General features: G+C 39.6%; 1 protein-coding gene across 4 annotated transcripts; it reads right to left on the bottom strand.

Annotated features, from left to right (window-relative positions):
• Positions 1–639: 639 nt before the first annotated feature.
• On the bottom strand, positions 640–11,508 carry Gtf2a2 (general transcription factor IIA subunit 2). 4 transcript variants are annotated; one of them, XM_028771416.1, is made up of 5 exons: positions 11,105–11,508; positions 7,600–7,718; positions 6,233–6,337; positions 3,816–3,942; positions 640–953 (listed from the first exon to the last, which is right to left on the bottom strand). In XM_028771416.1, exons 2-5 carry the CDS (start codon positions 7,669–7,671, stop codon positions 928–930), a joined length of 330 nt encoding a protein of 109 aa, XP_028627249.1. In that variant the 5' UTR covers positions 7,672–7,718; positions 11,105–11,508; the 3' UTR covers positions 640–927. The 4 variants fall into 4 exon arrangements, with proteins under 4 accessions (XP_028627249.1, XP_028627247.1, XP_028627248.1 ...); XM_028771414.1 differs by having other exon boundaries at positions 11,397–11,508; XM_028771415.1 differs by lacking the exon at positions 11,105–11,508 and adding an exon at positions 9,814–10,008.
• Positions 11,509–12,957: the final 1,449 nt, after the last annotated feature.

Raw genomic sequence — 12,957 nt, 5'->3', positions numbered from 1 at the left:
CATATATTTGTACTAGGACTTTAACAAAGATTTGTGTTTTGCTTGCATGTATGTATGTATACCACATGCATGCCTAAAGCCCTCAGAAGTCAAAAGAGGGTATTGGATACCCTGGAACTGAAGTGACAGGCAGTTGCAAGGCACCACGTGGGTGGTGGGAGCCAAGGGTCCTCTGGAAGAACAAGTGCTCTTAACTGCTGATCCATCTCTTTAGCTCCAGAATTTTGGATAAAGATTAGAATTTCCAGTAACTGGTAAGATGTAGATCATTTAAAAATGTATGATCACTGCTAAAGGCCAGGTCAAAAATAGTGATATGACACACAGGATTGCTGTTTGGAGTGAGACCGTGGTTCTGCTATACTAATTATCTAAAATTCATCTCACTCCTCTAGATCTGGCTGCTCACACCGACAATTACCTCTGAATATGTTCTTTGAAAAGAAAGTGTGTGAGATTTTCTTAGTAAAACTCCATCGACATTCAGGTGTACCTCTGGTATATTTAGTATCAGATAAAATTACAATTGACAAGGTGAACAAAATTTTATCGAAGGACACCTTTTCCAAGTCCCTCTTCAGTTTATCTGGTATTTTGACAACTCCCTGCTCACCAGCTGCATCAAGTATTACTCACAACAAGTTTTAAAACGAGTTTATTGAAGAATATTCTTATGAAGGCAACCACTTTTGATTTGTCATTAAAAAAAGTTACATTTTTTTATGCTGTGTACTAAAGGTCATTTAAGAGAACAGAGTCTCATGCTTCTCTCTGTAGGACCCTTGGGTAGTATATATAGCACAGTGTTGTCATTTCTGCACCGTGAGAATAAATAAAAAAAAAAGTCTCTTCTATGTTTCTCTTCAAAAATCGATGAAAATAACAGAAGGTGGCAAAAAAAAAAAAAAAAAAGCTGCATTTCTCTACTCATTCCGTAGTATTGGAGCCAGTATCTAGAAACAGGAGAGAGATCAATTCAAGGAGCAAGTCCTAACCATCAGTACTTAAGGAATAACTAAGAAAAGGACTAGAAGTGTGTGTGGAAGGAGGAAGAGGCAGGTGGACAGGGGCACTCTGGAAAGGCCCTGCCAAGGTCATCAGCTTCCTTCCCAAGGCAGAGATAAGATACAGCCTAAACCTAAGTGTTTGCTGTGGGCTAATATAAACAACTTTTCCAGGCTACATCCTGCTTGGAAATACAGCGACCTTCTGGCTCTGGCTATTGCTGCCCTTTCCTCTGTTACTTTAGTGGAAACATAGCTGAATTTTAGGACACCGATTTTTAGAAGAATGGAATTTTATTGAACTGAACTTAGTTTTGAAGGCCAAATTGTATTTTATCCACGTCTATGATTTCATCTTTTCCTGTGGATACAGAAAAAATGGAATCTACCACAACCATTTCTTAAGCATTTAAATCTTGGTTGAGGATCAATTACTATGGTTTCCTTTAACTGAGGGCAGCTCTCCAGTAACCACCTAACTGAAGTTGACATGGATAATTTGCTACTGCTTATTGTCTGAGGTTGGAATACAATCTTGTATCTTTAAACAAGAACAGAACCAAGGACCACCAGGCAGAAGCCCACACTGGGCTCTTTCTGCTATTTTTAAGATTGCTCAGAGGCTTTTGTTGTTTGGTTCACAGAATCTGACCCCCTACTAAGCACGTCTTTCCTGCTCAGTACAGTAGCCACTGGTTAGCAACATGTAGCTGTTTAAAATTTAAATGAATTCAAATTAGCTAATGAGATGAAATAGGATGAAAGTTTTTAGTTGTTCCACTCACATTTTAAGTGTTCGAGGTCTATGCATGACTACTGAGGGCTGCAGACAGAACATTTTCATCATTACAGAAACTCTCCTCAACAGTATTGGTGCTCATCACCTGCTCCTTCCCCCAGGGCTAAGGACTGAACGAACCTAAGATCTCATATATGCTGAGCCTTCTATCTCCAGCACTCTCTTTACTCTTTCAGACAGGATTTCTTTTTAAGTTGCTCAAGCTGGCCTTGAGCTCACTCTACAACTTAGGCACACCTTGAAGATGTTATCTCCATTTCAGCTTCCCAAATAAAGCAGATTACAGTTCTGTGCCACCTGGCCCATTTATATCAATTTATTTATTGCACTAACTCTATGGTCTAATACACACTTAAAAGCCTAAGGGCTTATTATCTTAAATTACAAGAGACAATGTATGAAAATATAAATTATTTCAAATATGGAAATGTTATCTTATAGTACAGGAAACATTACCACCTTCGTAAAAATGGAAAATAAAAGGTGACCTAAATATACATTGTTCCTAGCAAAATAAGTATCTGCTGGTCACAGAAAGAAGTCTCTAGGACTACTGCTGAGGAGTCCTAGCTAGATTTCTGATGAGTAAGTCAGTATAGCAGTGCTGATTTCCTAGACTTTTTGTCATTTGGAAGAACTTTTTTAAAAAAAGCCCTGAACAGGTGTGGTAGCACATGTTTAATCTCAGCATTTTGGAGGCAGAGACAGGCAGACATCCGAGTTCAAAGCCAGCCTGGTCTACGGAGTGAGTTCCAGGGCAGCCAAGACTACACTGAGGAACCCAGTCTTGAAAAATCAAATCAATCAATCAATCAAAAAGGCTGAAAACTTTATGTAGCTATTAGAAATTAGATGATAAAGAATAATATATGTGAAAACTAATGTATGTATAAAACATACCTTTGTATACAGATGTGTTGCTATAAAAATACATTCCTAATACTTGAAAATCGTTTTACTTGTGAAGGTGAACACTTATCTGTAGAGGTGGGTCATATATGGAACTTTTCTGCATTCTCTACATTTCTTCAGTGATTAGATATTTCTTTAAAAGTTCAAACTATAGGTAGGCAGGGTGGCACATGCCTTTAATCCCAGCACTTAGGAAGCAGGAACAGGAGAATCTCTATGAGTCTGAAGACACCCTGGTTTACATAGTGAGTTCCAGGCCAGTCAGTGCTACAGAAATCCTGTCTCAAAAACCAAAACCAAAACAAAGAAAATCCACAAGTAACGGGGACATTACTTATTTCTCTTTGCCTTCTTTCTCATAACTCCTTGTGTGTAGTGTGACAGTCTTTTATACTCCAGGGACTGGTACTTTAAACACAAGCTGCTTGGATTAAATTAAGTAAATACACAATAGAGCATGGTCATGACTTAGTAGTAGAGCACAAATACAGCAAGTACAAGGCCTTGGGTTCTATTTAAAAATAAACAAAAGGAAACAAACAGTGATGGAGCACAAGGCAGAGGTGAGTCACTTTAACAATGCAAACACTTGAAAAAAACTTCAAGGTCTGACATGGAAAATTCTCTTGCAAAAAATGTGCAAATCAGAGGAATGAGTATCTACCATTATAACTGCCAGGTGCATGATTAGTTTAAATCAGGATTAAAACAATTAACTTCTTATGTATAAAGTGTAGTTTAACCAGCAACACAGAACTCTTACGATAACTGGTCAAAACTCCATTACCTCCTTAGAGAAAGGTGGCAGTGAGAAGCCTAATGACTGATGATTCAAATTCGCAACTCAACGGAAGCAAAGTTAGGAAATAGCTTATTTTCTTTGCAGATGAATTTAATCTGTGTTAAGTGTCTATGTGTCACCTGGGCATACAGATCAAAGGTCAGTAAGAGGACAGATGTAGAATCCTGAAGCTAGGTTTGTAATCTGAGGGTTGATCACCTGGGCATTTTCCCGGTTTTCAGACAGATCAAGATAATTAAAGAGGAGAAAAAGATATTGTGACAAGTTTTGCTTTCACAGTAATTAGGTGAGCACTTACTTTTACCATCACAGGCTACAATTTTCACTTTATCCACTTTAATAAGTTCTGTCACCTCTCTGAATTCAACATCATTCAATACAAAAGTCCAAACATTATCGCAGAATCTGTATGTATTTAGAGAGCCCTTTAAAACAAAACATTGAGAAATACCATGAGAAGCCATTGTTTCCCCTCATGCTTTATTTCAAAGCAACCCAAGAAAGCTCAGCTACCAAGTACAGAGCTGCCAAAGCAGTGTGCTTAGCTTCATTTATTTAATGACTTACTTAATTTCATCTACTGAGAACCAAGTAAGAGAGAACCTGGATAAGTCAGCTCAGGGAAGAGGTTAAAAACATTTTAGCTAGCCAACTCTTTTTAGTACTCTAAAACAAAGTGCAAATTACTTACCTGAGATGAAAAGGTGTATGAAAGCTTGAATATGTGTGTCTACTGCCCTCTTGTGGATAAATTATGAAAATTCCATTTGAGCTCTCTCTTTTGACTAAGGATCTCTCTACACAACCCTGGCTAACCTGGAACTCACTGTGTAGACCAGGCTGTCCTGGAACTGTCTACTTCTTTCTCCCAAGTGCTAGGATTAAAGGTGTGCATCACTACACTCTGCCCATTTGATAAAAATTTTTTATATATGCATGTGTCTATGTGTTTGGTGCATGTCTGCCTGAGTTTATATGTACTACATTTGTACAGATGCCTCTAACGGCCAGGGGAGGGAATCTAATCTCCTGGAACTAGAATCATAGGTAGTTGTGACTACCTGAGATGGGTGCTGGGAACCAAACCCAGATTTTCTGCAAGAGCAGTAAGTTTTCTTAGCCATTAAACTTTCTCTACAGCCCTCACTTCTGACTTTATGTTTTTTGAGATAGTGTTTTTCTATGTAGTTCTGACTGTCCTGGAATTCAGTATATAGACCAGATTGGCAGCCAACTCAAGGAGAGCTGCCTCCAGAGTGCTAGAATTAAACACATACACCTGGCTCCATTTAATATTTAAGACTCCATATTTCATTGTGTGTTCATTTTCTAAACTTGTATAAAAGCAGAGATTTAAAAAAAAAAAAACACATTAAGCCAAATTCTATTACTGGCTCAGAAGCATCACTGTTACCTATTCTTTAAGACTATTTCAAATCAGCTTTTTTTCTGTGACTCTACATAGTGTCACTTTAGCCAGAAAGTAGAAAATTACCAATTTGTCTCTCTTCATTTTACCATATCCAAAACTGTCAAATTCCATTAGATGTGCCTTTTAAAGTCTCTCCATTTCTAGTCATCCACTTGCCAAATTTTGTACTATTAGAGACATGACACCACCCTTCCCACTATTTCTAGCCATGGCTATCCAAGAACTCGGTCTGTAGACCAGGCTGGCCTCAAAGGCAGAGGCAGAGATCCACTTGCCTCTGCCTCCCCAGTGCTATGATTAGAGGTATTATGTGCTATTATGCCTGGCTGATACCTTTTTATTTGACTATTTATGCATGTAGTTTATAAATTATGCATGTAAGTATGTAAAACATATATAACATAAACACATATTAATCTCCTGAGTGAAATCAAAGTCTAAAATAGGACCTCATCTATCTTGTTTACCTTTGCATTTTCAGTACCTAAAACAACCTAATAGGCATTTAAATGCTTACAAAATACATTCCTCTGTACTTTATCAACAAAACATTCTTCTTGGCTCAACACTGAGGTTTTTTTTAAATATAAAGAAACTCTTAGGTTCTTTTTCTGTACTGGCCTTGATATGTTTTAAATGTATTTTTATAGTAGGGTTGTATCTCGTAACATAGTGTAAGTAAGATATTGGAGAACAGGGTAAGAGCAGACATCTTCATCCACAGCGTGTCTCTACCGACATCATGGGAGGGTAAACTGTCTCGCTACGTCGTGCAATGAGTCCTTAACTATAAATCACCATAATACTGAGAGTGCTATTTTGTTCAAAGCAGAGATGATCCAAAGACAGCCAGCTAGCAGAGCAGACTTTGTAAGCCAAGCTGTCTAAGGAGAGATGGGAGGCAACATGAAGACTCTCAGATAGTCAACCTTTCCTGAAGGACAGAGTGTGAGACATGTAACTTAAGGATTACTCACCACTTACCTTCCATCTTGCTGCTAATACTTTCAGGCCTTTGAAAGCTCAGTAATTCTCCAGGGGGAAAAAGCCAAACATATATAGGAAGAAGACTTTTGAAACAATCAAATTAAAATCTAAAAGCAATTCTGTACCACATGGAATGAATGAACTTAGCACATCTGACTTAACAACATATCATTCAACTATTACAGAACAAGTTCCCAAACCAGACTAACCAAATCTTCCTGCTATGATGAGTTAAGTCCATGTAAGCTCTTAGAGATGACATGTACAGAATTCCAGATACAGGAAAATATCCTTACCCTGAAATTGACTCTGTTCCTGACTCTCTGAGCCAATGCTGAATTTATAGCTTTATCAAACTGAAGTAGAACTTGAAGGGCAAGCTGGGGGGTGATCTGTTGAGACTGAGAAAAAAATGAAGAACATAAAATTTGCTAAGAGAAGAACATTTAAGACAAATAAAGTATACTGATTACAATCTAAAAGTTAACATAAGTTAATCAACTTGTGAAGTAGAAACCCTTATTCTCCCATGACAGTGAAGCAAAGCCTGAAAGTTAACTACACTATCTTGACAAGAAAAGGAAACTTGTGGTGAGTTTGTAAAGCCAGAAAAGACTTGCTAATTATTTGGTGGCTGGACAAAATATTCAACAAATGGGAAACGAAGTTTTTTCTTTCTTTCTTTTTGTTTTGTTTCAATACAGGTTTTTCAGTGTAATCTTGGTTGTCTATAGCACTCATTCTATAGACCAGGCTGGCCTTGAACTCATAGAGATCTCCCTGTTTCAGCCTCCTGAGTGCTAGGATTAAAGGTGTGCGCCACCACTGCCCAGCTAAGTTTTTTTCTTAGTAAAACATTTGAGACTTAAAGAACAAAATAAAACCAAATCATACCAAAGTCTATATAATAACACCAGAGCAGATGGGGCCAGGCATGGTGATGCACAGCTGCAATACCAGCAGGTGGGGGCAAAGGCAGGACGGCCAGAAGCTCTAGACTGTCCTTCCTTCCTTCCTTCCTTCCTTCCTTTCTTCCTTCCTTTCTTCCTTTCCCTCCCTTCCTTCTTTCCTCCCTTTCTTCCTTCCTTTTATTAATATTTATTAAATTTTATAAATTGAGTGATTTGCCTTTATACACACCCAGAAGAGGCAATTGGATCTCATTACAGATGGTTGTGAGCCATCATGGTTGCTTTGAATTGAACGCACGACCTCTACAAGAGCAGTCAGTACCCTTAAGTGCTGAGTCATCTTTTTAGCTCTTCTAGGCCATTCTTAACTACAGACTATTTAATGACAACCTGGATTCTGTCTCAAAAAATAAAGCAACCTCATTCCCATATTTTCCTCCAGACTTCAACAGAAAATAAAAAGAAATACTTAGCACTTTCTTAGTTGTATAATTTGGGTAGGATTAATTCTTATAAAATTGAAATAGAAATTCAAAATTCTAACTCAAATCTCAAAGAATTTTAATATTGGACAGAATTACTTTTAAAGTGATATAGTTTGCCTTTCCTCTACATTTAAGATGAGACAACTACTTTCAGGGATCATTTCTGAAGTTAATCATTAAACATCAGAAGGGAAAACCATAAATTTTAAAATTTTTTAACAAGAAATTTACAAGACGTATATAGATCATGTTGACTGTATGGCGCACCTGTATGAGCTCATCAAGGCTCTCCTGAAGACTGTTCCCCAAAGTTGTATTTCTGTATAACTGATATGCCATGGCTTAAAAGGAAGCGATTACTTTTTCTTCAGGCTTGCATTGATGTCCTACAAATTTAATATAAAAGACCAACTTGTAACAATTCAAATTAAATATAGTAGTCTATCACTTCATGTATTTTAACATGGAACTATGAGAACTCAATTACAAATTATTACATTAATTACCTTATAAGTTCAAAGAAGTTGATTTTTCTGATTTTTAACACCAGTATGGTATTTATCTTTTTAATTCAGTATGCTGACACATTAAAATGTGCATCTTTATTTCTTCCACAGGTTTCCCTTAGTTTAGAATTTCCCACATAGTATACATTCTACCTGCTGTCTCATAGTGACATGATATCTACACATAGGAGCTTTATTTTTCTGTTTTCTTAAAACTCCATTAGAGTTTTCAGCAAAAAGATGGCACTGTGACAGGAAACAGAGACAGGATGAATACACTGTATGGTGTAGGATGGCACTGTGACAGGAAACAGAGACAGGATGAATACACTGTATGGGGTAGGCTGCTTGAGAACTGAGTCGGCTTAGGAAAGCTTCCCAGTCTTCAAAGGAAAGCCACTCTACAATGGGTAAAGGTGTGAGGAGGGTAAGAAAAGCCACAGAAGTGTGAAAGTGTAAGGTTTGTGGAAATCTCTGTGAGTAGAGAGGAGCAGCAGGTGAGGAAGCAGAGGACAAGATGAGTTTGCCCCACGAGAGAGCCACGAGAGAGCTGAAAGCAACAAAAAGCCTGTGAAACAACAATTCAGGCAAGATAGGCAGAAAATCTGGCTCATAGGACAGACTTAACACATGTTTATTGACCTCGTAGTACTTCTAGTCCAGAGATGGACAGAAGGGGACATTTTCAAACAGTCATCATCAGATAAGACTTGGTAAGGCTGGAGAGGGGGCTCAGCAGGAAAGAGCACTGGCAGCTCTTCCAGAGGACCCAGGTTTGATTCCAAGCACCCATATGGCAGCTCAAAACCATCTGTAACTCCAGTTCCAGGGGTTCAGACACCCTCACATGCAGGCAAAACACAAATGGACATAAAAATAAAAAAATCTAAAGAAACCCAAAACAAACAAACAAACCCCAAACAATAAAACAAAAAACCCTTCCTGAATCCTAAGGAGCTCCCCTCTAGGAAGGAGTACAATCAGATTTGGTAAAACTAACGACCTGCCATCTTCAGATTACACTTGGTCAACAACTGATCCAGATCATTCTGTGATCTGTTGCTTTTGGGTTACCATTCTAAGTTCTTTCCTCCCAGCTATGTAACTACTATATTTCCAGTTTTCTTTGACAATTTTTCCTCAGCTCTCTGACTTCCAGTTCCTGAATTACCCTAAGGCTCCAAAGTCTTCTCTTCCCCTGCTTTCCTCGTTAGCTATTCCATCTAAGCTTATGGTGTTAAACCTCATCTATGTGTTGATGACTCTGAAACTCATATCTCCTTCCTCCACTTCTCTCTCTGTACCCATACACAGAATGGTCTACTCTGCATTGAAACAATTATCAAATAGCTAAGACACCTCTCCTACAGATAGGGAAATCTAGTTCAGCTATGTATGTACCACCCAGAACAATGTATGTAGTATGCATTCAAAAAATATTTGCTGAGTGAAAAAACTTGGCACATCAAAGTACTAATATAAAACATTAGAAATATATTTATATGTGGCATATTTCTACTTTACTGGCAAAATTAATAAAAACTAGAATCGTACAACTGCATCCACCTACTCACTTCTGCCTATACCCATACACTCTGCCTTTCTGTCAGATCTGTCATTATAGTCAACATGCTTTTATCTGCATGCAATTTTTCATCTATCAGGCCCCTTTTCTCTACACTTGAAGATACTGCTTAACATTTCAAGTAATTCCTTCTTTAATAATCAAATTTCCCCTTTATCCATCATTTCTATTTGCAAGCAAACCGGCAGCTCCTTCTCCCACTGCTGGATAGAGTACATCAGCGACCGCTCACATCCCACTGCCTCACATCCCACTGCCTCACATCCCACTGCCTCACATCCCAATGCCTCACATCCCACTGCCTGCCGCCTACATCACTCCTCTGACTGGCAGAAGTTAAGAGGAATTTGTACTCAGGGTTTTCCACTCTCCCCCAACCCTGGAACTCACACCAAGCTTCAGGCTCCAACTGTAATGAAACTCATGCTGCAGGTCACCAATGGCACTGCTAAGGCTGATCTTCACCAGACTGGAGAGTGACTTCTTATGGTTACAGGATCTTTGCTTCACTTTTGGGACTGTCTTCTTAGGTTCACTGATTGATTCATCCTGCTGACTGACCTCTTCTCTAGGTAACCCTGGCTTGTCTGGAGCTCTGCTTCCTGGGTGCTGGGATCAAGGATGTATGCCACCATGCCTGGCTGGCCCTTCTTTCCCCACTCTTTACAATCATAAGACATTATTTGACTGTTTACTGTTTTTGTTCTGAATACATTTATGAATTAAATTTACATTCATTCTAATGACTTTGAACATCAGCTGGTGATTCCCAAATTCACATATCCTCCTAACAATTCTCAATTCCGGGACTAATCTATTCAAAACCTCTACTTGTCCTTCGTATCTCAAATGAAGTAACACTATACTTCTGTGGGCTCTCAAAGTCATATAAACCATAAGAGTGCAAGTTCTAGCAAATCTTGTAAGGGCAACCTTCAAAATGAACCTAGAATCCAACCATTCCTCAACAGCCCCATTATTACTTCCTTGTGCTAGGTCACTAGTACAAGTCATTTGATACACGGTGTCCAGATTTCCTTTCCTCTACACTTGTCCCCACACTTTATGATTTGCAATGGGGTTATCTTTTAAAAATATAGGCCAGGACATATTTCCCATCAGCTTCCATCACACCTGACAGCATTTATACTTGGTTTTATTTACTTTCCATCCCCCCTTGCACTCTCAACTTGCATGACAGGCAAGTTACTACCTTTGTGATGGCTGATCTTTCTGCCTGAAATGTTCTTGCTCAGATATTAATTTGGCTAACACACAACTCCAATAGCTCCACTCAATAGCGCCTAAACTGACCACCACATATGAACTCCAACATTCACTATGAAACTTCTCCAAATCCTTTATCTCGTTAAAATTTTTGATAGCACCATCTGCCAACAAGTTACATAACGGTCTTATGTTAATTTTCTGCATAAAATGTCCACGAGGACATGGATCTTTATGTTTTGTTCACTTCATGTAACCTGCGGGACGAGAACAGTACCGGATACTCGACGAGTGTCAAACAAAACATTTAGCTCATTGAAGGTAAACGTCAGTCGGCACGTGTGTGTGGTGAAGGGGCGAAAAAGGTCAGAGAGATAGAAACTTCAAAAAAGGCCAGGAGGGAGCCATGTCATGCTCCATTTGACATCTAAGCATTATTTAGAAAACAGCTAACAGCGACTCCAACGTCTGCTGAAAACTAGTTGGCTCGGCCATCTCCAATCTTTTAAGGTGGCGGCAGCTGCAGAACTTCGGAATCCCCTCCTCACTGTGGAGCTGGAGCGCAAGCGCTGTGTGTCCCTGGTCTCAGAACTAGAAGCCGGGCTACTAAGCGCGGCCTGAGGAGAGCGGGAAAGCGGCTGCTCCCGCGCAGCTGCGTCTGCCTGGGGACGGCTTCCGGCGGGCACAGCGCTCGGTCCCTCCCGCCCCGCCGCGGCCTCCCCGTTCCCGGCCCCGCCGCCGCCTACCTGAGGGAAGGCGCTTCCGCCACGGCGGTAGCAGAGCCAGGTAGGGAGCCCGCTGTGACCACCTCCTCAGCCGCGGAAACCGCAGCCCTGTGCCAGCGACCCGGAAGTGCTCGCGCGACCCGGAGGTGACGCCACAGGAGCCACTGCCGGCCCCCCCTCAGTTTGCGAGAAGGGGCGTGGCCTCTCCCGCAGGCGCTGAGGAAGCAGAAGCCGGTGGGGCTCTTCTCTGGCTCGGCAAAGTTTGTGAGACTACAGTGTAGTGCAGCGAAAGGTTTGAGTCATTAATCCTTTTCATTTTAAAGATCTGCTGCATAAACTTCGTGCCTAATATAAAAGCAAACACGCAGATATTCTGAATTTCCAGAATTTCAGACTCCTTTTCGTATTAGGCGGGGTGCTTGGTTTTCTGCTTTCAAAACAGCAGCTATGAGTACAGCAAATGGCCAATGAGTACATGAGTTGTGACTTTGGAGTCAATGCAAACACCTGAGGCCTGGGAATGAAACATGTTCTCTTTTGTGACCTGCTGTAGGTTTTCCTTTTCAGCCTTTTAAAATCATATCCTTGCAACCCAAACTAGTTAAGTAGTTCGAAACCATGAAATATAAATCTGATTAAAGTTCAAGTATGTTAAGATTTTAAACAGGCTGAACTTGTTATTAATCAAAAGAACCAGAAGCATTCACACTGTAAAGGCCTGATATTTGAAAGGCTTCACCAAATAATTCAGTATAAAAAGTTAACAATTAAAGATGAAAACAAGGCACAAATGTGTATTCCAACTAATTTATTAAAAGGCATTAATGTAGTAGTAATACATGCAACAAATGAGGACACACCACTGTATTTGGAACAAGTCAAAGGAAGAGAAAATAGCATATTTGCAAATCAGCAGCTTCTCACTGACAAGAACCAGAGCTGTATCCTGCAGACAGATAATCAAGACTGAAATGACAGTATTAAATACTAAGAACAATAAAAAGGTCACAGTAAGTTAATTTTGTCTAAATGACAGTATGTGAGCTCCTAATGAAAATAGTTTTGAAGCACGAATCAAAGTACAACAGTGTTTGATTGTGTTCAAAGTGAAGAGAAACCAAAGCAATGTGCAAGCCAGCAGCTCGGAACATCAGTATTTACTCTCTGGGGTTTCGTGAGTAAACAATGAAGCAGGTGTTAGGACATTAACCTTAGAAAGTCTATACACAAAGGTATGATGATAATAACTGACAGTTACCAAGTTCTGTCAAAATAGATATACAAATATACAACTTCAAATTCCAAGTTTTAATTATTGTAGGAAATCTTACACAGCTATCTGAAATAGCTTATATAATTTTTTAAACTAATTTTAATTCACTGTGTTACTCCACCACCAACCCCAAGCCCAGGGCAGGTTTCATTCTATTTACCCACCTAGGTTGTCCTGGAACTTGCTAAGTAATCCAGACTGGCCCTAAACTCCCAATCCTCCTGCCTTAACCTCCAGTGTTGGAATCACATGCACATACCACCATGGTAGGTCCCAAAGCAATTGGTTTTCCTCTGGTGCTTGATTTCA

Source organism: Grammomys surdaster, unplaced genomic scaffold, assembly GCF_004785775.1.
Source record: "Grammomys surdaster isolate TR1022 unplaced genomic scaffold, NIH_TR_1.0 206, whole genome shotgun sequence".
NCBI classification, from domain to species: Eukaryota; Metazoa; Chordata; class Mammalia; order Rodentia; family Muridae; genus Grammomys; species Grammomys surdaster.
Note: the sequence above shows the minus strand (reverse complement) of the source record. Positions and strands in the feature narration are given on the sequence as shown.